This window comes from Remersonia thermophila, chromosome 5 (assembly GCF_042764415.1).
Source record: "Remersonia thermophila strain ATCC 22073 chromosome 5, whole genome shotgun sequence".
NCBI classification, from domain to species: domain Eukaryota; kingdom Fungi; phylum Ascomycota; class Sordariomycetes; order Sordariales; family Chaetomiaceae; genus Remersonia; species Remersonia thermophila.
The window spans coordinates 2398623-2424223 of record NC_092221.1 but is presented as its reverse complement, the minus strand read 5'-3'; the positions used below and the strand labels follow the sequence as shown (position 1 = coordinate 2424223).

The window sequence follows — 25601 nt, the reverse complement described above, 5'->3', positions numbered from 1 at the left end:
CGTCTCTAAGAGGGGGAAAGGAGAGAGAAAAAAATGACCGCCTCAGCCCTCTAGGAAAAAAAAAAAAATGTTGGGCCTGTAACAAAAACGCCTAGGATCTTGGAGATGGCGGCGACCAGTGTTCGGACGGCTTCTTCTTCTTCTGCCTTGTCGCGTGCAGCGGAAGCCCAAAGTCTGGATCCCCGGGTCTTGGCTTGCAGAACGCACACGTGGGTTCGATTCGATAAAGGCATAGGGATGGCGATATGCCTTTAGCCGTCAAACGCCCGCCAGGGGTGCCCGGCCAGGGGTGCCCAGCACGGGAAGAGAAAGGGAAGGCCATGAAGGAGGGCAAGCCAACGTCAACAGAGGCATGGCCGAGGGAGGCGTGGCTTGGACGGCAGTTTGTATCCATTGTCCATAATGTCAGGCACGATGACCTCTAAGCTGCTTCGTGTGGTCGGCGGCATCGCGCATTGTCCAGCCGTTCAACAAAACACCGCCATCATGGGCCAAAGGGAGGTACGACAAAGCAACGCCACGCCACGCCCTGCCACGCCACGCCACGCCACGCCACGCCACGCCACGCCAGCTGCTTGCTACCTACGTCTGCCCCCGCTCGTATTCCCTGCGTTGCTGCTGCTGCTGCTGCTGCTGCTGCTGCTGCTGCTGTCGTCGGAATCATCGCTATCGTCGTCGCTATCATCCATAAACCCTTCCTCCAGCCTGCTGACCCGTTAGCCGAGCACCTCGCGAAAGGGGGGTTGGGCGTGTTGGACGTTGGCCACTGACTCTCGGCTCAGCCTTCTCGTGGTATCCACGGTTTGCCCCCTCTGCCGACGGCCCAGCGCTCGGGCCGTCGGCAGCTGGTGCACGGCGCCCAGCTCCTCCCCGTCCTCCGAGTCGAACGAGCCGCGATCGGCGACGATCACAAGGCGGTCGGCGGCCATGGCCCGCCAGGTGATGGGCAGGGTGAGGGCGTGCGTCATGGCGCTGCGTATCCTGGCGCCGAGCGACAGGGTCTGGCTGGAGATGGTGTCGAGGGGCAGGTACTGGCTGTAGCGCTCGCGATAGCGTCGCCAGAGCGGGACGACGACGAAGCTGGTGGCGAGAAAGAGGACGAGCGAGATGACGGCCGGGACGGCGAGGGTCTGCGCGCGTTGGGGCGTTGGCGTCCCAGGTCAGGAGGCATGGCGGACCGGTCGAGGCGGGTTGCTCACCTTGATGGCCGAAAAGGTTGAGCCCATGGCGTCGGTCGACCCGGCGGACTGCGGAGGGCGGGAGTCGCGGAGGCGGACGGCGCAATCGAAAACGTCAGGTCGAGGAGGGGGTTCCGTGGGTCAGGGGGAGGCGCCGGTCGACGAGGAGACGCTCACGGGGACATGACAGGGCGGCGAAGAAGCGCGCATCGGGCAGTGTATAAAAAAAAACCGTTTGTCGTCGAGTTTGGACGTCGATCAACAATAGCAGGCCATGTCACGCAAAACGCAGCCTGGGTTGGGGGTTGAGATGACGAAACATGCCGCTACGTACGTAAACGGAGTTGTACCTAGCTACCGCACGGAGGGGATGCGGCTTGGCAGCCTTCCCCAGACTTTGGTGCAGAAGCGTCGTCGTCCATGGCATGCATTTGTCGGGGCGCGGCCAAGGCCTTTCGTTCCCACAGCGGGTCCCTGTCAGGTCCCCGTAGGTCGGTCATGGAGGTCCCCCCCCCCCGGGCCGTCCCCGCCCCCACGCATCCATTTACACAGTACGTACGGAGCAACTACCTACCTACCTACCTAGGTACCTATAGTACACAGCAAATAAATGCAGCAGCAGCTGAGAGATGGGAACGGGGCCGCGATGGGAGAGAGACCTCTTGGACACGATGCTAGAACCAGAATGCTCATCTTTTTTTTTTTCTTTTCTTTTTTTTTTTTTTTTTTGCCGCGGCACCTATATGTCCATGTCTCTGTTCCTTCGGGTAGTCGTCTCGTGCGTTGCGAGACCTGGATGCGCCATCATCATTATCATTATCATCATCATCATCACCACCACCGATCCACATGGCCAGAGCGTACATGCTCAAATACGTCGAGGATCCGAGTCGCATCCGTTGTGGAAGACGTGCGTACGGTGTACCAAGTACCGTAGCGTGCATACCTACGCAGTACGCAGCGCTGCTTGGGAGCGGGCAGGTTCCGGTGTCGTGTTGTTGGGTGACCGACCGCGTGGGTCTGCCGTCTCTCTGGCCGGGTTGCGAGCCACTGGACTGGGAACCCCGTCGATCACACACATACCGCGTACACAAGGTACCTGAACTACCGTACACCTCCCGAAGCGGGCAGGCCTTCGTTACACGGCAGGGCTCGGGACGGTGCTGTCTCTCCTGGCCTGCTGACGTGCGCCCGCTGGACAGCGAAAGGTGCCGACGGTGTAGGGTACAGACGTACTGACGATTCCGTTCCGAAGCCCGGCACACTACTATACCGTAGGTACCTACTGGTAGGTATGTAGGTCACCTGGGCCATGCCACCCACCACCCACAGCGCCCCTCCCTCCCCCCATGGATCCAATCTCCCGTCTTTTTCCACGTACTGCGTACTGTGTCGTGACCTACCTACCGGTACGGACCATCCTGCTAGTCATTCATTCCTTCGGGCGGCTGCTCGGCACGGCAGGCGGGGAGATGCAACAAGCCCACCAAGCCCACCAAGCCCACCTCATGAAACGTGCGATTCCGGTGCTTGCAACCCACGGTCGCAACCAACGGCATCGGTTTCAAGCACCGGAGCCATGACCTGCAGGGCTGATGATGCACTCGCCCCCTGTCTCATTCCCTCTTGTCGTGCGCTGATTTGCTCCGCCGTCAAGGGGCGAGGCCGCGCTAGGCCTGTTTCAGACCTCGGACCCTCCCTGCCCACCCTAACCCTCGCCCCCCGGCCACCGAACCTTTATCGATTGCTCCAATTGTGGCGGCATCCCGCCTGTGGCTTCAGGGGTCTCCTAGCAACACGCGCATTTCCCCATTCCCACCACCAACACCTGGGCTCCGCATCCCAGAAGCAAGCAGAAACGTTCGACTCGGCTGCCCCCATGCAACCGCCATCCCGGGTGGTGTCTGCGGAGGCTCGACCTGCACGCTGTATCTCTTCTGCCGAGCTGGGTCATTCTCGTCGTTTTTTCCTGCTCGCTTCCCTGTGACTCGACCCCCTCCCAAGATTCCGGTCGCCTCTCTTTCTATTCTCACACACACACACACACACACTCTCTCTCTCTCTCTCTTTGGTGGACAAAACCAGCGTTGGCAGCCGGCCGGTTGTGGGCTGGATTTTGTCTGTCTGTCTGTCTGTCTGTCTGTCTGTCTGACGGACTGACTGTCTGACTGTCTGGCCGGCCCGACAACGCGGTGGACGGTTGACGGCGGCTCTTCCTCGCATCTTCTCGCTCTCCACCACCACCACACCCCCCCCCCCCCCCCTCGCTGGCTTCCCCCCTCGCTGCCGATCTCACCGTGTACGTACGTGTACATAGGCACCGACGGATACGCAAGGCTCTGTACATAGATTCCGAAGCCTTCTGGTCCATCGGCGATCCCACCGTTACAGGAGCCCGGGCGATCACAACCCCATACCGCCGCACGCCGTACGTTCGAACCCCCCCCTCTCCCCGCCTGTACACGCAGACTCAGGCACCTATCCTGGACCACTCCCGGCCGCTCGATCTGCGGTGCTAGCGTACCATGCTCGCCATGCTCTATTCCACCTCATGCTAAGGCCTTTTTTTCGAGTTTATGCAGACGACAACGCTTCCGACCTCCGACGGGCGCCGCTGCAACCCCCCCTCCTCCTCCTCCTCCTCCCGACGCTCCGGCTCCGCGACGCTTCCCCGGCTTCCTGACACCCTCCTCCCCCCCTTGGCCGCGTTCGAAGAAGATGATGCCATGCGCCGTGGCCTTGAGACCCAAAGTCCACTGACGGCATATCCCGCGCTCTCCCGAATCGTCCCACATCGTCCATCCATCGCTTGACGCTTTGTCACTTTGTCCGACGGCCGGCCACATCAGAGAAACCAAACACATACGGCGGCTCGGCTGCCCGTCGCCACAACCCCCTCCCCCTCCCCCCCCTTAGCAGCCGTTTCACCCCCTCCCAGCGACCATCATGTCTTCCCAGGACAAAGCCCGAGCCTCCTCGAGCGGGAAGGCGTCGTCCTTCTTCCACCGATCCAAAAACAAGCCCGACAAACGGAGCGCCGATGACTATGACGGCAGCTCCGTAAATTCGCGCCATTCCCGCCACCAGCGAGACTCGTCCGTTATATCCATAGACCGTCCCAGCTCCGCCGAGTCTGGCATCAACAACATGGCCGGAGTCATCACCACCATGCCCTTCGACGGCCTCGCCTCGCCCATGGCCGGCGACTACCCGAGAGAGCAGCTACCCCCCCGGAGAGAGCCGCTGCCGCACCAGCTCAACAAGGCCGGGAGCGATTTCCACCAGTATCCCGTCTTCGACCCTTCGTCGGTGCGCCCGAGCAGCCCCTACGTCGCGGGCGGCCCGCGCCTGCAACCCGGCGCCAGCGCCAACATCACCATGGCCAGCACCGGCCGCCAGGCGCAGTATCAGCAGTGGGGGCCGCCGCGGGACAGCAGCCTGTCGTACGGCTCTCGCTACAACTCGTACACGGCGTCCACGGGCCGCAGCTCGGCCGACACGGCCAGCGTCATGTCGTCAGGTAACAGAGGATCCTATTACGCCTACGCCGCGGACAAGCGCTCATCCAGGACAGCCATCCCCAGTGTCTCCTCCCAGTCTTCCTACCTCTCTCCGCACTCGCCCCGCGAGAACCGCCTGACCAAGTTCCCCGCCGGCTTCCAGAGCAGCGAAGGATTCGCCTTGCCCAGGCCCGCCGACGACAGCACGATTGAGCAGATGTTCCTCACCCTGATGCAGAAGCGCGGCTGGCACAACCTCCCGGACCAGGCCAAGCGCCAGATGATGGCGTACCCGGCCGACAAGAAATGGACCCTCATCTACCAGGACCGCCTCACCGAGTGGCAGGGCGAGCAGAAGCGCCGGCAGACCGCCAGGTCCGGGCAGTATTCCAACGTCGACCTGACCCAGGCCCCCGACGAGGAGGGCAGCCCGGAGTGGTACGTGCGCAAGGTCATGGAGAACTCGCTCGACAGCAAGGGGTTCGGCAGCCTCGAGGTCAACCTGCGCACGCAGCAGATCGGCTGGGTCCGCCGCTTCATCGAGTGCCAGGGCCAGGTGGCCTTGACCAACGTCCTCATGAAGCTCAACCGCCGGTCCGGCATGGGGCCGCCCGCGCCCGAGGCGAGCAAGGGCGGCGGCGACAAGCAGCTGGACCGCGAGTACGACATCGTCAAGTGCCTCAAGGCCCTCATGAACAACAAGTACGGCGCCGACGACGCCCTCGCGCACCAGTCGATCCTCGTCGCCCTGGTCACGGGGCTCATCTCGCCCCGCCTCTCGACGAGGAAGCTCGTCAGCGAGATCCTGACCTTCCTCTGCCACTGGTCCGACGGCCAGGGCCACCTCAAGGTGATCGAGGCCATGGACGTGGTCAAGACCCAGCAGGGCGAAAACGGCCGCTTCGACGCCTGGATGCGCCTCGTCGAGGTCACCATCGACGGCCGCGGCAAGATGGGCAGCCTCGTGGGCGCGAGCGAGGAGATGCGCAGCGGCGGCATCGGCATGGAGAACCTCCTCATGGAGTACACGGTCGCGACGCTCATCCTCGTCAACATGCTCATCGACGCCGCCGAGCGCGACCTCCAGATGCGCGTCCACATCCGCGCCCAGTTCACGGCCTGCGGCATCAAGCGCATGCTCAACAAGATGGAGGCCTTCCAGTACGAGCTCATCGACAAGCAGATCGAGCACTTCCGGACCAACGAGGCCATCGACTACGAGGACATGCTCGAGCGCGAGGGCAGCAGCATGAAGGACAACGTCGAAGGCGAGGTCAAGGACCTCAACGACCCCGTCCAGATCGTCGACGCCATCCAGCAGCGCCTCCAGGGCACCCAGACGCAGGACTACTTCGTCTCGGCCCTGCAGCACCTCCTCCTGATCCGGAACCACGAGAGCGAGGAGCGCCTGCGCATGTTCCAGCTCGTCGACTCCATGCTCAGCTACGTCGCTATGGACCGGCGCCTGCCCAACATGGACCTCAAGCAGAGCCTCAACTTTACGGTCCAGAGCCTGCTCGACAAGCTGCACACCGACTCGGAGGCCCGCCAGGCCTTCGAGGAGGCCACCGAGACCCGCCGCATCGCCGAGGCCGCCATCGCCGAGCGAGACGAGCTGCGCGAGAGGCTGGCCATGGGGGCCGACGGCCTCGTGGCCAAGCTCCAGAAGCAGATCGACGAGCAGGCGCGCTTCATCGAGGCCCAGCGGAGGCAGAACGAGGCCCTCAAGTCGGAGCTCGACAACGTCCAGACCCTCCGGGCCAAGGAGGCGCAGCGCTACGAGCTCGAGACCCGCGAGCTCTACCTGATGCTCCGCGACGCCCAGGACGTGGCCGCCTCGAGCGCCGCCAAGGGGAAGCTGGCCGACGAGGACCCCGCCCGCATGAAGGGCATCCTCGACCGCGAGAGGCTCATGGAGCGTCTCCAGATGCAGCTCGAGCGCCAAAAGACCATCTACAAGCTCGAGGGCAAGGTCTGGGGCGACGTCGGGCCCTCCGAGAAGCTGCGGGCGCTGCGCGAGGAAATGGAAGGCTACGGAGCCGGCGGCCCGGAGGCGGCCGGCGCCCCCCGGGACTTTGCCAACAGCATGCTCGGCAGCGTCAAGCGGTCGACCCGCATCCCCCGGAAGCCCGTCGGCCCTCGCGGCGAGCCCGTCGACGGGGGGCTCGAAGAGATCCCGGACGAGAGCGAAAACGACGACGAAGAATTCGTCTACGAGAAGCCCCGCCTGGTCGAGCTCAAGCGGCCCGTCATCAGCGCCAAGCAGGCCGCCAGCGACGCCGGCGTCTTCAACGAGCTGCAGAAGAAGATCAAGAAGTACGACGCCAGCGATTCGGAAGGCGAAGGCGTCACCACGGGCCCGTCCCACCCGAGCCTGGAATCGCAGGCCCCGCCGACCCCGAGGGACAGCGAGCCCCCCAAGATCGAGGTCACGGACACCACCCCTACCCCGGCCCCGGCCGAGCCGGCCGTCAAAGGACCCCCGCCGCCTCCGCCGCCTCCGCCGCCTCCTCTCCCGAGCGTTATCCCGGGCGCCCCTCCCCCGGCCCCTGGCGCACCTGCTGCTGCTGCTGCTGCTGCTGCTGCTGCTGCTGCTTCTGCTGGTGGCCCACCCCCGCCCCCTCCACCCCCTCCGCCTCCGCTGCCGGGAAGGATTCCAGGCGCGCCACCACCGATCGGAGGAGGCCCGCCGCCTCCGCCGCCGCCTCCTCCCCCCCCGCTCCCGGGCAAGATCCCCGGAGCACCCCCTCCGATCGGAGGCGGTCCGCCTCCCCCTCCTCCTCCTCCTCCTCCTCCGCCGCCGCTCCCCGTTCCGGGTGCCATGTCAGGCCATTACTTGTCTCGCCAAGCGGATATCTCGGCCACTCCGTCGCTCGGCCTGTCGGTTGTGCGGCCTAAGAAGAAGCTCAAGGCGTTCCACTGGGAGAAGGTCGATACGCCGCTCACCACGCACTGGGCCGCCCACGCGCCGTCGGCGGAAGCACGTGAGGAGAAGTACCTCGAGCTCAGCCGGAAGGGTATCCTCGACGAAGTGGAGAAGCTGTTCATGGCCAAGGAGACGAAGCAGATCGGCGGCGGCGGCGGCTCGAAGAAGTCGGACAAGAAGCAGATCATCTCGAACGATCTCCACAAGACCTTCGGTAGGTGACACCCTCTCCCCCCTCGTTGAAGATTTCTTTCCGAAAGGAAATTGCTAACCGCAAGCAGAAATCGCGCTCGCCAAGTTCTCGCAGTACTCGGTCGACAAGGTGGTGCAGATGATCATCCACTGCGACAGCGAGGTGCTCGACAACCCGGTGGTGATGGAGTTCCTGCAGAAGGAGGACCTGTGCAACATCCCCGACAACGTGTCCAAGCAGATGGCGCCGTACAGCAAGGATTGGACGGGCCCGGATGCCAACAAGGAGAACCGGGAGCAGGACCCGTCGGAGCTCACGCGGCCCGACCAGATCTACCTGCAAACGGCGTACGAGCTGCACCACTACTGGAAGAGCCGGATGCGGGCGCTCGCGCTCACTCGCACCTTCGAGCCCGAGTACGACGAGCTTACGGAAAAGATGCGGCAGGTGGTGGGGGTGTCCGAGTCGCTGCGGGATTCCGTGTCGCTGATGAACGTGCTCGGCCTCATCTTGGACATCGGCAACTACATGAACGACCCCAACAAGCAGGCCCGGGGCTTCAAGCTGTCGTCGCTGTCCCGGCTGGGCATGGTCAAGGACGACAAGAACCAGTCGTCGCTGGCCGACCTCGTCGAGCGCATCGTGCGGAACCAGTACCCGGAGTGGGAGGGCTTCACCGAGGACATCGCGGGCGTCGTGACGGCCCAAAAGATCAGCATCGACCAGCTGCAGACCGACGCCAAGAAGTACATCGACAACATCAACAACGTCCAGCGCGCTCTCGACTCGGGCAGCCTGTCGGATCCCAAGAAGTTCCACCCGCAGGACCGCGTGGCCCAGGTGGTCGGGCGCTGCATGAAGGACGCGCGCCGCAAGGCCGAGCAGATGCAGCTCTACCTGGAGGAGATGGTGCGCACCTACAACGACATCATGATCTTTTACGGCGAGGACCCGACCGACGAAAACGCCCGCCGCGACTTCTTCGCCAAGCTGGCGCTCTTCATCACCGAGTGGAAGCGCTCGCGCGAGAAGAACATGCAGCTCGAGGAGCAGCGGCGCAAGAACGAGGCGTCGATGAAGAGAAAGAACGCCCTCAAGGCGGCGCAGGCCGACGCGGCCAGCGGCGCCACCTCCCCGACGAGCACGGGCGCCATGGACAGCCTGCTCGAGAAGCTGCGCGCGGCGGCGCCCCAAACCCGCGACCAGCGCGACCGCCGCCGCCGCGCCCGCCTCAAGGACCGCCACCAGATGCGCGTCGCCTCGGGCCAGAAGATGCCCGACATTGCCCAGCTCGCCGGCCTCGGCCCCTCCGTCACGAGCCCCAACTCGGACGCCTCCGGGCCTGCCGGCGGCGACGCCGGAGGCGACGAGACGCCCGGGTCGGACCTGCTCAGCCCGACCAGCGCGGCGGGCCAGCCCGGCGACGGCGGCGACCCCAACGCGGGCGACGCGGCATCGGCAACGGGAGCCTCCGCCGCCGCCGCCGCCGCCGCCGCCCCGAGGGAAGAGGACGACGTCGCCCAGCGCGCCGCCGCGCTCCTTCATGGCATGCGCAGCGGCCTCGGCGACGGGGCCGGCACGGACGACGACGCCGAGAAGCGCGAGAACCTGCGGCGGAGCCGGAGGCAGACGGCGGACGAGGAGAGGCGCATGCGCCGGCGGAGGAGGGAGATGGCGCAGAGCACGGCAAGCGGCACGGATCGGAGCCGGAGCCGGGAGCGGTCGCTGGTCGTCGACGGCAGCGGCGGCAACGATGAGGTGCCCCCGACGCCGGGGCTCGGGGAGATGATGGAGAAGATCAAGGCCGCGGGCGTGGAGGTGCCGGGCAAGGAAGAGGCGGTGGTGAATGTGAATGGGCAGGGGTGAGAGGTGCCCCGACGTGTTTTTAAGAGCGTGCAAGTGGTTTGGCGGTTGGAGAGTTGTTTTTTTTGGGAAAGGCTTCCCTATACCTTGTTTCGGGCTTATGCTGTGAGAAAGAGGCAGCAGGGGTGAGAGGGTGAGAGAACGTGTGTGAGGGAGAGAGCGAGTGAGTAAGACAGAGCGTATGTATGTGTGTGTGGAGGTGATACCCGTGCGCATTAGAGGATGGATATAATGTTTACCAGGGGATGTGAAGGGTTTATGGATACGTACGTAGGAAGAGAGCGAGAGTGGCTGTTGATAGCAAAGGCAGAAGAAGCATCCTATAGTGTGAGAACCTGCCTGGGTGGTTTGAGCTCGCCTTGCCTGGATATAGGGTGAGCATGGCAAAGAGAGAGGGGGGGTGGAAGGCATATATTGTTGAGCACAGCTATGTAGCATGTTGTTACTACGAGGCGGTTTGGTTGGGCATGTGGGATTGTGGAAGAATTCGGAAACCATTTGGTCAAAACCTGGCCGTTCCCGACGCTCCCTTGCCCAACCCTCCTCCTCTCCGGTTCCTCTCTTCTTCCCTATCCGCCCCCTCAACAGATGCGCGCAACAACGACAATCCGGCACAACAGCAACGACCCCCCTTCTCAACCCGTCCACAAGACCCCCTCCTCGTCCCTCCCAATCAACGCCCCAAGCCAGTCCCCGCAGGCCCTCACCCGCAGCAGCACGCCCCCCTCTCGTCCGCCCCAAGGGCCCGCGCCGCCGCCCTCGGGCGCAAGACCGTCAAAGGCGGCCACCGCCGCGGCCAAGGCGGCCAGGTCCTCGCGCGGCACGCGGACCCACGCGCTGGCGCCGCGCAGGAGCAGGATGTCGAGGGGGATCGCGGCGCCCGTGTCGCCGAGGAACTGCCGGAGGGCGGCGGTCAGGTAGGCGCGGAGCTGCAGGTTGTCGAGCAGGGCTGGCGCCGGCGCCGGCTCCGGCTCCAGCTCCGGCTCCGGTTGGGGTTGGGGTTGGGGTTCTTGCTCTGGTCCCGAGGCCGGCTTGGGTCCTCCTTTTTCTGACGGCGGCGGCGGTGGTGGTGGTTGAAGAGAGGAGGAGAGGACGGGGTTGGTGGGGGATGACGGGGAGACGAGCTGGAGGTGGGCGTAGGCAAAGGGTGGGGAGCGGAGGGTGAGGGTGGTGGTGGGGGGGCGAGGGCCGGGGCGTTTTCTTTTCTTGGTGTTGGTGTTGGCGGCGGTGTTGGCTGTGTCGGTTGTCGTGGGCGGTAGGTCGATGTCCATGGCGTCTGGACCAGGTTCCTCTTGGGGCTGTAGTGGTGGTGGTAGGTTGGAAGTCATCTTTTTTTTGTTCTTTGGTTGGATGATGATGTGGGTGGGTGGGTATGTGTGTGTATGTGAGAGAGAGAGAGAGAGAGTTGATGTAAGTGAGAGGAACCGAGAGATTTTCTTTTTGAAGGACCCGTGTTCCTCGTTGATAAAAACACAGACAAGCAGCAAATGTCCCTTGACGTTAATGATGGTCAAGAAACAGGTAGATGCCCCGATTTAACAATGGTGATCGTACTGCTTGCAAGACCGAAAACGTTGGCTTGCTGGACATGGATTGGAGACTCGAGATCTGGAATCTTTGGAGTTGAGCTCCACATTCAAATATGCATGTATCGGAGTCTGACCTCGATGGATGCATATCACATAACACGCTCTCTCTCACATGTCAATGACGTTCCCTTCCCTTTCTTCTTTTCCCAAACATCAACACTCCGTTCAACCCGGGGCATGGATGAGCAGGCCGTCGATCTGGGTCCCCCAACTCAGACACCTGCCCTTCTAGTCCATCCCCTCCAACTGGTTTTTTTCCTTCCCGAATTCCCCCTTCTGCGCCACAACCACCAGCTGCGGGCCAGCCGGCTTTTGTGACCTTTCACGTTCCTCCAAGCCGCCAGGACCGTGGCGACGCGCCAACTCTCGTCAGCTTTCCCGAGAATGCAAACCGGATTCAGTAGCATCTGCTTCACGGCCAGCCATTGTTGGGCGCGAGGACTATGAGCACTTGTCCCATGGTCGTTCCCAGCTCGGTCGAGTATCTCACCGGCAGCCCTCCCACGGGGTTGGGACCTTTCTTCGACCCCGTGTGCCCTGTGGAATCCGTACCTGATAGCGACAGCCTTGGGTCGATGACGCCTTTCTTCCTGCTGCTTGCAAACATGGTTCTCGCTTTGCTCTCGTATGCCGCGCAGGCCGGTGGCGCCGTCATCAAGCTCGGCCTCCGTGTCCTGGGTTTCGCCTTCGTGCCCATATTTGCGACGCTCCGTACCCTTTTCAGCGTCGTGTCGACGATCCTGGGCCTGGTTGTATCTCCCTTCTTCACCCCCTGGCGAGTAACGAGCTGGGTCGTGACACTATTTCTGGACCTATGTGATGAGTTCAAGGCAAGCTCCCAAGGCCCGCCGCGTATCAACCTCTGGTATTGTCCACTCGCTGACCCGCGCATGAAACCAGCCCATCATTCTCTACGTGAGTTCCCGTGGCGCCACCCTGCCACTCACATGGCCTCTCACTGCCATCTCCAGCCTCGTAGCTAACGCTCCCCATCCCACCAGTACATGTCCGCCATCCTTACCGGCGCCATCGCGGGCCTCCTCGTCGGCGCCCTCACCCTCCTCGTCCTTCGCATCCTCCACGTCTTCATCCCCTTCCTGCGGCCCCGGTCCCAACGCCCCGGCGAACACCACCGCCGCCACAACAAACCGAAACAACGTTCCTCACTATCATCCCTCGCCCAGGTGACACCTGCAGAATCATCGTCCGTCCCCCAAGGCAACGGCAAACCCTCCCACCACCGCTCCCTCAACTGCGACGACCTCCCCTACGACATCCCCTCTTCCTCTTCCTCCGCGTCCCCAACACCATCCGAGGACGACTACGACGCCGACACCGCCGACGCTACGTCCAGCACCGCGACCAAACGCCGGAGCAGCTCCAGATCCCCCACCGCCGCCTCCTCCCCGCCCTCCTCCTCCTCGTCCTGCTTCTCACGCCGCGGCATCCCAAGCGACACCGGCAAGTACCCGGCGCAGCGCTACCAATACCAGCACCACCAGACCTACGCGTCGTTGTCGTCATCGTCGTCGTCGCCGCCGTCATCGCCGAGCCTGTCCAGGCGGGTGGGCTCCCGGGCCGCGGCGAGGGCGGGGTCGCTCGTGGAGGATACGATTCATGAGGAGTCGTCTGATTAGGAGGGAGACGATGACGGTGGTGGCGATAATGGCGGTGGCGACGAAGTCGAGAAGGTGATTGTGGGTTGGGCCGGGCTGCTTCTTGCGGTTGGTCTCAGCTTCGGGCTGACGTTTAGCCTACGGCTTGAAGGGATTGATTGCCTGGTGAGCTGATAGGACTGGACAGGGAAGAGGTGCGTTGGGGTATGGCGGGTGAACAAAAGGAGAATGATTTGGCGCCGGTTGCGGTTTTCATGGATGATGGCATGTTGGGAGTAACCAAGGACTGATTCGGTCACGATCAGCGGCATGTACGAGGAAGGATACCTCAACGACGATACTCGAGAGGGTCAAAAATGTGCTTTCTTCAAATGGGTTGCGCAGGCGCGCTAGGTACCGCGCAGTCTCACCGGGACGGTGATGGGGTAATTAATACACGCATGTCCTTACTAAACTACGAAGCTTCAACATCTTCCTGCGAAACGAAGCAAATCACGCGTTACTTCCAAACCGTCGCCGACACCAACGCCCACCCCAGCCTCATATGAACCTCACCCACCTCGATGTTCCAGGGACCAAGAATGACATGTGACAATAGTGCATTAGAGGGCTCGGGCCCGTTTTCTGCCCTTGTAAAGAGACAACTCCCTGGGCAACTACCTCCCCTCCTGTCGCGCCAGAGGCAGCCAGCGGCCGGCGGCCAAGCCGAGCCTCTCGTGTCATCCCACCCGCTCGCCAAATCCTTCCCTATCACAACGTGGTGGTGGCGGCGGCTACCTCCGATACGCGTCCCTGTCCCTGTCCCTGTCCCTTTCCCGGTCCCGGTCCCAATCCCTCTCCCTATCCCGGATCGGCGACCGGCTCCGGCTGCGGGTCCGGCTGTGCCTTGACCGGTCGTCATAGTCCCTCCGCCTGTCCCGATCCCGGTCCCGGTCCCGGTCCCGGTCCCAGTCGCCCCGCCGATCATCCCTATCGTCCCTCCTCCGCCAGTCGTCCCTCCTCGGCCCGCCGTCGCGGTCATAGCTGGGTATGTACGTGTCGCCATCCCCGCCACGCCCGCCGGCGGGGCGGGCTGGTAACCGCCCGCCGTCGCGGTACCTGTCCTGATGATCCCCGCCATCGCCGGGCGGCGGCCGAGGCGGCAGCCCGTGGTCCCCGCGGCGGCCCCACGCGGGGACGCGATCCTCGGGTCCTCGGCTGTTGCGCGGCGGGTACCGGCCGCCGTTGGCCCCGCCGTTGCGGCCGCCGTAGCCGTCGCTGCCGAAGGAGGCGTTGGGCCCGTCGTGCGGGCCGCGGCCGACCGTGCCGCCTTTCGGGGCGGGGGGCAGCGCGGCCCGGCGGTCGTGGAACTTGCGGCGGTCGAGCTCGTGGCTTTCCTCAAAGGCCGGGAGCTCGTGAGGCTTTGCGGGGAGCGGGGCGTTCTTGAAGTACGGGTGCTGGAGCGCGTCGATGGCGTTGATGCGGGTTCGCCAGTCGAGCTTGAGGAGCTCCTTGAGCAGCGACACGGCGCCGGGCCCGTAGTCCCGGAACCGCGTCATCAGGTTCCCCGGCCGGGGCCGCGGCTGCAAGGTCTCGGCGCCGGGCAGCGACCGCCACCCGGGCATGTTCTCCTCGGTCGGGGTTCCGCACAGCTCGAAGATCAGCTCGAGCTGGTGACCGTCGCTCTCTCCGGCGAGGATCGGCTTGCCGACCAGCATCTCGCCAAAAACGCAGCTGCCTGAGGTCAGCGAGGGGATCGCATGGCGTGGTACCGCTTCGGAAGGCTTACCCAACGCCCCACATGTCAATGGCCGTGGTGTAGCGTTTGAGGTGCATCAGGAGCTCCGGCGGCCGGTACCAACGAGTGACCACAAGGCTGGTGTAGTCGCGTCGCCCTTCGCCGCCGCCGCGTCCGGGCCTCGGAACGTCGCCTTCGTAATGCCTCGCTAGGCCGAAGTCGGCAATTTGAAGGATGCCTTTGTTGTTGATGAGAAGGTTGGCCGCCTTCATGTCTCTGTGCAGGATGTGGTTCTCGTGCAGGTACTTGACACCTTCGAGGAGCTGGAGCAGGTAGCATTTGATCTGGGGTTCGGTGAAGTGCACCGAGGGGTTGTCCAGGAGACCCGAGAGGTCGTGGTCCATGTACGGCGTGACCATGTAAAAGATGGGCTTCTTGCGTTTGTCGGCTGCGGGGCTGGTTAGCGACCCAGTTCCAGAGAACGGAGAGAAGAGAGAGAGAGAGAGATGAGAAGAAGGTGAACTTGCAGCTTCTGGCGGCGGGATGCTCAACCGCCATGTCCTCGAGGCGCAAGACGTTCTTGTGCGAGAGCAGCTTCAAGAGCTTGATTTCGCGGAGGGCTGTGATGGGGAACTGAAAGGGTGACTGTCAGAATGGCCGCGGCGCGAGAACACGAGGCCGTGGAGCACGTACTCCATCCTTCTCATTGTGCATGATGATCTTCTTTACGGCGACCAAGGCGCCGGTCTTCCTTGACCTCGCGCGATGGACCTCGCTGGCACCGTGTTAGAAGCCGACGATCCCCGTGAGCGAGCTTGGCTCAGAGAATTGAAAGGCTCACCCAAAGGTACCCTCACCGAGCTTGCCGAGAATCTCATAGTCGGTAATTCGTGAGCACCCGACAAAGCTGTCCCGGGGCCGCTGGTGGCGGATGGCGAAGCTGCGTGGTGAGAGCGGCGCGCTCGGCTCATTTGATTCATCGATGCTCATGGTCGCTGGCGTGTTGGGCGTGTTCCACCGGAAACACGCGCGAACGCCGGTGAGGTGATGGAGATTCGTTTACGATGAAGGAGCCGATGCTGGGGGAAAAAAAAAGAGACCCAGGGTTCGTCGAGACGGTACCGTTTTATGATTCAATGAGAAAGGGACATGTCAGCTCGGCCAACTCGTATGATGGAAGCGCATTTGACTCCAAGGAGAGGCCGACGCCGTGATAGGAAGATGATGCTGTTAGTGGATTAGAAACCTGAGGTTGAAGATGAGAGACTCGGACGACAAAAGCCAAGCTCAGCTGGCATGCATGTACCTTGCTGGATGGCGTCGGCCAGCGGATGGCTGCCTGAGGTTACAGGCACCAACCCCCGTGAGGTTGACGCCAAGCACGCGGCACGCGTACCATTACGTTACAATGTACCGTACCGTAACAGCGATCGACTTTGTTACGCCAATCCTGGTCCATGGGCCAACCTCAACTCCGTCGCCCACCCTCCATTCCTCGATCGAATCGACCCGTCGTCGACCCTCGCCCAATTGCGCCGGACGAACCTCTGCAGAGCCAGTACGCACCAACCCCCCCACCCACCCAGCGACAAAGTCCCCGATTTCAGCTTCATCCCTCTGACACGACAACAGCTCCGCCCCCGAGGCCCCGCGTCGACCCGGACAAGCCGCAGCTTCGCACCCAAGAGCCTACTACCCCCGCCCCCCTCCCTCTTCTCCCCAGCACATTCACAATGGCCGCCGGCGGACCCCCCGTTCGCCCCGTTTACCGCTTCTTCGCCACGGGCTTGGGCGCATCCATGTGGTTTTGGGTACGTTCCCGCTCCGAGCTGAGGGATATTATTGGTGTGGCGTGCGAGGAGCCCTCCCGGCTTCCGCGCCCGTTCAAGCCTCACGGCCCGCCCCAGCGCGCCGACATGAGAAGCAAGCAAGACCAGGCTGGCTGACCCGGGCAACAACAGATCTTCTACAGGGCAAAGAAAGACGGTACGGCTCCCGCCCATCTTCTTCTCTCCTATCGGCTTCTGCTCGTCTCCTCCCGCAGCGCTCAAGCCGTCCCCCAACCGCCGATCGGCCCCGAGAACGACGACAATGGTCTGTTGCTAACCAATCAACCTCTACAGGGCCCGTCCTGCTTGGCTGGAAGCACCCCTGGGACCACTAGACGCAAACCCAACGGTGCAGGGGATGGTGGTAGGATAGACGCGGTGGAGGCATTGTACATATCAGCAGAAGGAAACACGAAACACATTGCTGCCGGTCTTGCCGCACCAGTCCGAGGATTGCTGTTGGAGAGCGGCGCGGGATATCAGCGAACCGCTTCGTCTTGTTTCAACCCTGAAGAGGAGGGTCGAAGACCGCAGTGTCAGTTGAGGCCTCTCTCGTTGCAGAAACACACCAAAAAAAAACTTGGATCCTTTGGTCTCGTGATCCCTTTCCCCGGTGCCCGTGCCGAAAAGCAAGTTGAGTCAATGGGGGTAGGCTCTTGAAGCAACATCGAATCAATTTCTGGTTGTTGAAACTTGCCAGGAACTGGACGTTGGAAACGAGACATGGTGACCACATCACCCTCTGAGCTCATATATTCCCTTCTCGACGCGCTTGCAGCAAGCCCACGATGCCGCAATGGTAACAAGAAAGAAATGAAACATAACAAAGCCCAAGTCATAGTTTCATATATATACATCGAAACTTCATCTCGGTGCCCACTCCCTCCGATACCGCGGACCGATCTCAGAGTGCATAGCAAAAAACCCACCCCCCCAAAACGCCCTGTGTGCTTCCCGCCTCTATGCCATACGATCCTCAAAGACACATGCGCTAAAATGCCATCTTTTCCAAAATCACCTTGTACTGCTTCCTCACCTTGGGCCTCTTAAAGACCCCTTGCTTCACCTGCCCTATCATCCTTGCGAAGCCTGGGAACACCCAGTGTTCCCCGAACCACGCCAAGACCCAGTATACCACACCGAGAGACACAACGAACCCCTTGAACCCCCAGCTAAGGAACGTCAACTCCATGAAGTTGGCAATCGCGGTGGGCGGGTAGATGACCATGCCCAGCGTGGCGGCCAGCGTCACGACCACGGTGGTGACGAACGGCCCTGGTTGGCAAGACGATCAGTTAGTCCGATATTCACTACCCCGGACACGATCCTAGCAAGACAGGCCGATAGGAAAAAAAAAAAAAAAGACTCACAATTCTGCCACGGCGACTTTCTAAACGGCCTGCCCGCGTTCAGCACGATGCCCGACAAGATGTACTCAAAGCAGCTCGTCAAAAACAGCGCCGTGTTCTCCGAGTTCTTGATGTTCGTCTCGTCGTGGTTGACGACGGGCGGAATGTACCACGGCTGCTGGCGGACCGCGACAAACGCCACCGCCTGGATCGCAATCGCGATGCCCATCTGTCCCAGCAGCGGCGCGAGGACCTTGCGCGACACGAGATTTGCCGTCGGGCGCTTGCGGCACAGCGCGGGGAACGGCCCCGCCCAGCTCATAAAGACGGCGATCGGCAGGATGAGGGCGAGGTCGATGAAGAGGAACTGGAAGTCGCCGAGGTTGGAGGCCGAAGCGTACAGGAAGCTGACCGACGTGAACTGGATCGCAGAGTACAAGCTCATATACTTGAAGCAGCTAAAGCTCGTGACGAGCGACGCGCGGCCCTCGCGGATGACCTTGGGCACGCAGCGAATGTCAAAGATGCGCGACGTGAAGGGCGCCGCGACCGAGGCCTCGGCCTCGGACAGCGAGATGCCCACGTCGGCGGCCTTGAGCGCGCCGCAGTCGTTGGCGCCGTCTCCGCAGAAGCCGCACGAATAGTCGATGCTTTGGAGCTTCTCGATCAGCTCGTGCTTCTCGTCGGGCGACATGCGCGCGAACACCCGGCCTGCGACGAGCATCCGCCGCATGACCTCGGGGGACGCATAGTCGATCACCCAGCGGAACACGTCGCCTGTGACGGCGAGGGAGTAGTTGCGGAGGTTCGTGATGTCGTAGGGGAGGGATGCGTCGCTTTCCGGGGGCGCGGGCAGGGGCAGCAGCGTCGCGGGGTCCAGGCGGAAGGCCTGGTTGTTGATGCTCTCCCACTGCAGGCTGGCGTTGGGATCCGCGGCGTCGCCGGTCAGGAACCGAGGCACAAAGCAGTGGGCCATCTTGTCAATCATGCCGCACTCCCTGGCAACGCTGATGGCTGTCAAGATGTTGTCACCGGTAACCATGACGGTGCCAATGTTCGAATCGAGCAGCTCCTTGATCACCGCGCTCGTGGTCGGCTTCAGCTTGTTCTCGAAGATGATGAAGCCGACAAAGTCCAGGCCGGATTCGACCTGTTCCCGTTTCATCTTCTGGGCCTTTACCCAGCTGAGTCGAGGGATGTGTTTGGTGGCGCAGGCAATCACGCGGTACCCTTCGTGGGTATATCGCGACAAAAGCTCATCATAGTTGGGAGGGACTGAGGGATACGGTTAGCCGTCGTTGGCTGCACCGGGAGCGAGCGCTGTCACTTACGAGTCTCCGGCCGGCAGATATCCCGCATGCATTCCGGAGCCCCCTTGACGTAGATGTCTCCGCTAGGGCGGCCGAAGGTCCTAACAATGACGCTGGCGCGCCGAAGCTGAGAGACAAACTCGAAAGCGTTCAGGATGCCGAGCTCAAATGGCTCCTAGCGCAACATGTCAGCAGTTGGCCCCGTTGATTCGGGCAAGAAGCTGCGTCTCACCTGCTCCGCGCCATCGGCTTGATCTTTCGAGGCCCAGGCTGGAGGTCGAGAAACGGACGGCCGAAGGTTTCCTTGGTCATCCTCGTCAAGGCTGGCGCCGCCCATGTTGCCCTCCTCAAACGACCAGCCCGTGAATTCAAACATCTTGAGGTCGAGCGGGTCGCCCACCGGCTCACCGTCCACAATCCTCAGAGAGTGGCAGGTCGCCATGGTGAACAGCGCCGCGTTCCGCGTGCTGGCAGGGTCAGCATTCCCATCCGTGGCTTTGAGATCTGGCGCCAGGTCTTCCGGTTCCGTCAGGAGGTCGGTGAACTGGTTCGTGGCGCGCGAGACGACTTGGACACCAAGGATATCGAGGCCCTCCTCTGTCAGCGTGCCCGTCTTGTCGAAACACATCAGGTCGAGCTTCCCGGCCACGTTGACGCGTTGGGGGCTGATACAAAAAATTTGCTTGCGCTTGAGCCGCGAGAGCGCAAAGCTCGTACCGATGGTCAGCGTCGCTGGAAGTGCGGGCGGCACCACGATCGTGATGAGATCTAGGGCTCGGATGATGATGAGATGCCATGCCAGGCCGAGGCGGATGAAATTGACGAGGGACGCAAGGAATCCCATGATGGCCACGGCGCCCATGACGGAAATGTAGCGGAACGAGTCCCGGTAGAACTTGAAACCCGAGGGCTTGGGGAAGAGCATCGAGCGGACAAGAGCACCCTTGGTGGTGTTGAAGCCGGTTCTCACGACCATGGCGAGCGCAACGGCTTCTCCGTCCTGGTCATCCTGCGGCCGCCTCACGCGCACGATCTTGGTGCCGCAGAAGAGGAACGACTTGGCCACATCGGGGAGCATGACCGACGCCGAGAGGTCCATCCGCTTCAGGGTGACGTCGGTCGCCGGGATCTTGGAGACGGGGATGGACTCGCCGGTAAGCATGCTCTCGTTGACGATGCAGTCGCCGCTCAGCAAGAGGCTATCTGCAGGGAATTGAGTGAGGCTCGGGTCGCTGATCTCGTACACATCCCCCGGTACAAGGTCGCTTGACGATACATAGCGCCCTAGGCATTGTCAGAGGGCGTCTCGGAAGCCATCGGCATGGGGGTGGTCAAACGTACAGAAGCCGTTGCGGAGCACCCTCACATCGCAGACGAAACGGGAGATCTCCCGAAGCCTTGCCATCGTCTAACGTTCATCAGCCAATGCGCCCCATGCCTGTAGCCAAGGCCTCGCAACGTACCGCTTTTGTCTCGATGAGCGTGGTCACGATGCTGCCCACGGAGATGAAGAAAATGGCGGAGGCATAGTAGTAATATTCATCCAGAGACCACAAGATCAGGCTGGCGATTTGGAAGACGTAGAAGGGGTGGAACACCTCGTCGACGAACAGCCGAAACACCGACTTCTGCTCGATATCAATGAGGTTGCTGCCAAAGACGACATCACGGTGCGTCTTCTCTTCGCTGTCGATGCCCCCGCGGATATCAGAGACATTGGACCACGACGGGTCCTTCCAGCCATTGCAGAGCATGAACTTGTCTCTGATCGGGTGGTAGAAGAACTTCACGTAGCGGTAGCTGATGCTGCGGAGGTCCTTCAATATCGGGTCTTGATCTTCATCGGCGGCCATGAACGAGGTCATTCTTCCGGGGGTTCCGAACACCGAGGATAGGACCCTCCCGTACGGCTTCGACTCGACGTCCAAAATGGCCATCTCTTTCCATTGATTCTCGACGACGACCCAGTCGCAGTCGCACAGCGGGTATGACCGGCCAACAAGTTTGACGCGCCAGCGCGGGAGCCAACGGAAGAGAAGCCATCCCAAGCCGAGGGTCAGCATGCATAGGAGAACGTAGACGGCAAAGCCGATGCGGCTCGTCCGGAAGCCGGCGATGACAATGTACAAGTCCTCGTTGACCATGTACACCTTTTGGGTTGAGCGGGCCAGGCCAGTGCCGCTCCGGGACGACACCGCGCTATCTCGGCGATGGAGCAACCTGCTTGCGACGGAGCCCCTGGACTGGATCGAGGTCCGCCGTAGGTAAACGTGCTCTTGGTAGGCGGCATCATTGTCGCGGTCCATGTCAAACGATTGTTCGGTTTCATCAAAGTCTTCATCGAATGGGAACTCGTCAAGGTCTCCGATGGACGGTCTTTGATCCGTAAAAGATGGAGGCCCGGCGAGGTCGAATTCGTCTTCCTCTTCCTGATTGTAGAAGGAGAACGTCGTCGTTGAGTCGGCGCGAGCCCGGCGATGGCTGAACGCCGAAACGCTCGTTGGGAGCGACTCGGCCACAGGGCCTGAGAAGAGCTGGTCAAGACAGGGTCAGTGGCTCTGAGACACCCTCGATCGCCGAGACAGAGTCGGTGTGGTTGAGGGCGAGCTTCTAACCTCATCGTGTGCCATCTCTACATTCTCAAAGATGCTGGCACTGCTCTGGTTGGTCCCTAGCCGGTAGAGACCCGACTGGGGCGCGTCATCGCCCTCGCCGGCGACAGAGCCATCGTGGTTGGCCATCTTGATGGCTCTCTTCTCAAGGCTCGGCACGGTCAGACTGACGAGCTTGACGCGTCGGCATCTTAGGGAACACAATCAAACGAAGTCGAGGTCGAGGTTGGGGTCGAGGTTGGGGTCGAGGTCGGGGTCGAGCCGGCGAAAGAGCACATTGGCAAAGCGATGTCAAGAGCTCGGGAAAACAAGCGGTTCAGCCTCCAGGCGCCAGCAGAGCCGTTGTCGATAGTGGTGAGCAACAAACCGATAGACGGAAGTGGATCCGCGGATCCGAGACAAGCTTGACATGACGTCTGCGAGCCCCGGTACGAATCCGGTAGTTGCATACTGTGCGCGCGGCTAGCAAGCTCCCAGGGGCCGGAACGCGGATGAATTCCAGGTCTCGATTGCGAGCTTGGCGTCCCAGCTCTTTGGATTAGTTAGGTCTCTGCCATGCAAGTTCTCGCCGGCTGGGCTACCTCAGGCACCCTGCTTCACACAAGGTTTAGGCGGTACTAACAACCTACCCAGACTTGGAGGCACCGTTGGGCCGACGGTTGGACTGTCAACTGTCAATGTGCCACCTCCCTAATTGAGGCAGCCATGCACCGAACCGCATGTCTTACGGGCCCACATTGCGCACACACTCGTCCCGTCTTTTGCGCCAGTAAGTGAACGGGGAAACGAAGCGATGCAGGAGGCGACTCTGGCAACCACTTGGGCGTTGCCAATACATCACATGTCTCTTGAGTGGGGGACTCGGCATGGTGGCAGTTCGTACAGACCGCAGGAAGAAATGGGGAGCAAAGCGTCTCGCTCATGACGAGGTCGGCGCCCCAAGACCTCGCACCTCCCGGAGGTTACATAGTCCATGAAAGCGTGCAAGTTCTACGGCCTCTGGAATCCCTTGGCCGATTACCAACCATCCAGATGCTTTGCCCAGATTCTTCGGCTGCAGAAGTGGATCTGGGCTGCAGGCACGCTCTGACGACTTCCAAACACGCGGCGGGCTGCTGAGTTTTGCTCGAGGCGATTCGGCCGTGTTGTGCAAGGGTCGGGTTCCGAATGGTCCTCGAGGAAGGATGAGAGGACGGTTGTGCTGCCAAGTCCGCTGCCGTTCGGCCGTTCGCCAACGCCGACGAAGCCATCCCTGCCGGTGGCGGCAACGAAACCTTTCCTGAGCGAGTGGGCGTCGACGATTACAGCCAGCGGGTGCCGTTACCATTACGACAGACGGCCGACAGGCGGCGGGCAGGCGGCCGGCCACCAGAGCGGTGAAGAAAGCCCGCCATCGCCGGCTTGCGCTTGAACAAAGGAAGTCGCTGGTGAGCGTGGCGGTCAATGAGCACACTTCCAGTGTGAAACAAGGGCGCACCAACGTGTTCAGGATGGGGGGTTTGGAGCAGCATAGCATATGGGCTCTGGCAATGCAGGACGAGATGTTGACCCTGCACGTAAAACTCAGGATCGGGCTTTGTTTTCCATGACCCCCAAAACCCCCCCAACGCGGTGGACCCGGCAGGGTTGTCGCCGTCCGCGTATTGTAACGGAGCGAAAAGTTCATGGGAGATAGACCCCGGCCGCGTCAAGCGTCTGGCCCACCTTGAGAGTTGTTGCCCCGCAAATTTTCTTCGAGTGCCCCATTGCTTTCCCCTCCCTCAACATTTCCCAGACAACGAAAGGGAAGCGGCGGGCATCCAGCTTTTCTCTACTTTCACAATCCCCTTCTCCTATCAACCACCCGTTTTCCGATCGACCCAGGCCGCGGATCGATCTTCGCCATCCCACATCCCATCATCACCGCGAAAGACAGCAACACCAGACAACATGGCTGAGCCTATCAAGAACAAGCGGCCCGACCCCGCAGCGCCGTACGTTTCGCTCCATGTCCCCCGTCGCGTTGCCCATATCCTCTAGCGTCCAGCATGCCTCATCGAGTCGTGTCAAATGACTTCTGCTGACCCCGTCTCGCTCCAGCACCCCGCAGAACACTCCGGCGAACACGGCGCCCATCTCGTCGCATGCCCAGCAGCCCGGTCTTGCCAGCCTCAAGGAAGGTTAGTTGCCTATCAGCGTTTGATGCCCAACCGGCATCCCCCTCGCGTTCCGGCCGTGTACTGATCCGTTGCCCCAACCGCAGAGGAACTCGCCGCCGCCTCCATCTTTGCCAAGGATCCTCGCCTCGTTTCCCTGATCCAGGGCCGTCTCGGTGCCCTCGTCGGCCGGTCGTCCGGCTACATTGAGTCTCTTCCCACCGAGGTCAAGCGCCGCGTCGCTGGCCTCAAGGGCATCCAGAAGGAGCATGCCAAGCTCGAGGCCGAGCTCCAGGAGGAGATCCTCGCGCTCGAGAAGAAGTACTTCGCCAAGTTCACTCCTCTCTACGAGCAGCGTGCTGCCATCGTGAACGGCAAGTCCGAACCGACCGACGAGCAAATCAAGGCCGGCGAGGAGGACGAGGAGGAGGCTGAGGGTGCCGCCGTCAAGAAGGAGGAATCCGCGGCATCGGGCGCTGCCGATGCGTCTGCCACCAAGGTGTCGGGCATTCCCGAGTTCTGGCTCTCGGCCATGAAGAACCAGATCTCCCTGGCCGAGATGATCACCGAACGCGATGAGGGCGCCCTCAAGTCCCTTGTGGATATCCGCATGGAGTATCTCGACAAGCCCGGTTTCCGCCTCATCTTCGAATTCGCCGAGAACGAGTACTTCACCAACAAGACCATCAGCAAGACGTACTACTACCAGACGGAGAGCGGCTATGGTGGCGACTTCATCTACGATCATGCCGAGGGCGACAAGATTGACTGGAAGCCCGGTCAGGATCTGACCGTCCGCGTGGAGCAGAAGAAGCAGCGCAACAAGAGTATGTGCTCTGCCCCCCACCCCCCCCCCCCCCCCCCCCCCCCCCCGGGCAAGAGCTGCGTTGACCGCCAACCCATGTGTGCAGCCACGAAGCAAATCCGCATCGTCAAGAAGACCGTTCCGACCGAGTCGTTCTTCAACTTCTTCTCTCCCCCCAAGGCGCCCACCGATGACGACGACGATGCTGCTTCGGATATCGAGGAGCGCCTGGAGCTCGACTACCAGCTCGGCGAGGACATCAAGGAGAAGCTGATCCCCCGGGCCATCGACTGGTTCACCGGTGAGGCTCTTGCCTACGAGGAGCTTGATGAGGAGGACTTTGGCGACTACGATGAGGAGGACGATGATGAGGACGATGATGATGCCAGCGAGGACCAGGATGACGAGGATGAGTCGGATGAGGACGAGGTAAGCCGAAGCAAAGCTTTCAACGCTTGCCCCCCCCCCCCCCCCCCCCCCCGGCGCCGACGCACGCTAACAATGTCTTCTTCCAGGAGGATGGCGGGAAGCCCAAGCAGGAGCCGACCGAGTGCAAGCAGAGCTAAATAGCCACGCCCTGACAACATGGAATGAATGGCTTCGGCTGGTTTGACCACACAGCACGACTCCTCCTTGCTCATCACCTCGGTACTCCATCGCCTATAATCCCCTGGTGAGAGATAGAGGTTCAACGACCACCCCGGCTCGGAGCACACAGCAAAGCTCCACGGTCGGGTGCGAGGGTCCTGAAAAGCGGCTGCTGTTGCTAGGAGCATTTCTGAAGTGCGTCGTGGTTTGGTTTGTTTTCAAGATCCACCTCACCCGTGGAGTTTGTTCGTGGTCACTCCCCTTTTTCGGAGGTAGCCCATCTCGGCGGTGCGACATAGACGGTAGCTAGGTAAAAGGAGGAGGTCACATCGGGGTATGACAAGTGTCTCCTTGATGGGAGATTTCTGGGAGGAATGGCGATATGGTTCAT

The 25601-nt window shown here is 61.7% G+C and overlaps 7 protein-coding genes across 7 annotated transcripts; 3 read left to right on the top strand and 4 right to left on the bottom strand.

Moving 5' to 3' along the window:
* Window positions 1-578: 578 nt before the first annotated feature.
* VTJ83DRAFT_5892 (uncharacterized protein) lies at window positions 579-1226 on the bottom strand (the record flags this gene model as incomplete). Its single annotated transcript, XM_071012542.1, has 3 exons — window positions 579-705; window positions 772-1130; window positions 1200-1226. 3 exons carry the CDS (start codon window positions 1224-1226, stop codon window positions 579-581), a joined length of 513 nt encoding a protein of 170 aa, XP_070865267.1.
* A 2898-nt stretch (window positions 1227-4124) lies between these two features.
* On the top strand, window positions 4125-9663 carry VTJ83DRAFT_5891 (uncharacterized protein; the record flags this gene model as incomplete). Its single annotated transcript, XM_071012541.1, has 3 exons — window positions 4125-4698; window positions 4753-7818; window positions 7886-9663. The coding sequence occupies 3 exons, from the start codon at window positions 4125-4127 to the stop codon at window positions 9661-9663; spliced, it is 5418 nt and encodes a 1805-aa protein (XP_070865266.1).
* Window positions 9664-10295: 632 nt separating this feature from the next.
* Window positions 10296-10988, bottom strand: VTJ83DRAFT_5890 (uncharacterized protein; the record flags this gene model as incomplete). Its single annotated transcript, XM_071012540.1, has 1 exon — window positions 10296-10988. The coding sequence occupies one exon, from the start codon at window positions 10986-10988 to the stop codon at window positions 10296-10298; it is 693 nt and encodes a 230-aa protein (XP_070865265.1).
* Window positions 10989-11692: 704 nt separating this feature from the next.
* On the top strand, window positions 11693-12886 carry VTJ83DRAFT_5889 (uncharacterized protein; the record flags this gene model as incomplete). The annotated part of the gene is made up of 3 exons (XM_071012538.1): window positions 11693-12079; window positions 12150-12164; window positions 12251-12886. 3 exons carry the CDS (start codon window positions 11693-11695, stop codon window positions 12884-12886), a joined length of 1038 nt encoding a protein of 345 aa, XP_070865264.1.
* A 752-nt stretch (window positions 12887-13638) lies between these two features.
* VTJ83DRAFT_5888 (uncharacterized protein) lies at window positions 13639-15572 on the bottom strand (the record flags this gene model as incomplete). Its single annotated transcript, XM_071012537.1, has 5 exons — window positions 13639-14578; window positions 14634-15030; window positions 15110-15215; window positions 15276-15357; window positions 15424-15572. The coding sequence occupies 5 exons, from the start codon at window positions 15570-15572 to the stop codon at window positions 13639-13641; spliced, it is 1674 nt and encodes a 557-aa protein (XP_070865263.1).
* Window positions 15573-17402: 1830 nt separating this feature from the next.
* VTJ83DRAFT_5887 (uncharacterized protein) lies at window positions 17403-21811 on the bottom strand (the record flags this gene model as incomplete). The annotated part of the gene is made up of 7 exons (XM_071012536.1): window positions 17403-17686; window positions 17782-19035; window positions 19092-19245; window positions 19303-20354; window positions 20412-20478; window positions 20534-21604; window positions 21686-21811. The coding sequence occupies 7 exons, from the start codon at window positions 21809-21811 to the stop codon at window positions 17403-17405; spliced, it is 4008 nt and encodes a 1335-aa protein (XP_070865262.1).
* A 1800-nt stretch (window positions 21812-23611) lies between these two features.
* On the top strand, window positions 23612-25188 carry VTJ83DRAFT_5886 (uncharacterized protein; the record flags this gene model as incomplete). The annotated part of the gene is made up of 5 exons (XM_071012535.1): window positions 23612-23655; window positions 23762-23841; window positions 23925-24644; window positions 24729-25051; window positions 25138-25188. The coding sequence occupies 5 exons, from the start codon at window positions 23612-23614 to the stop codon at window positions 25186-25188; spliced, it is 1218 nt and encodes a 405-aa protein (XP_070865261.1).
* Between the last annotated feature and the right edge of the window lie 413 nt (window positions 25189-25601).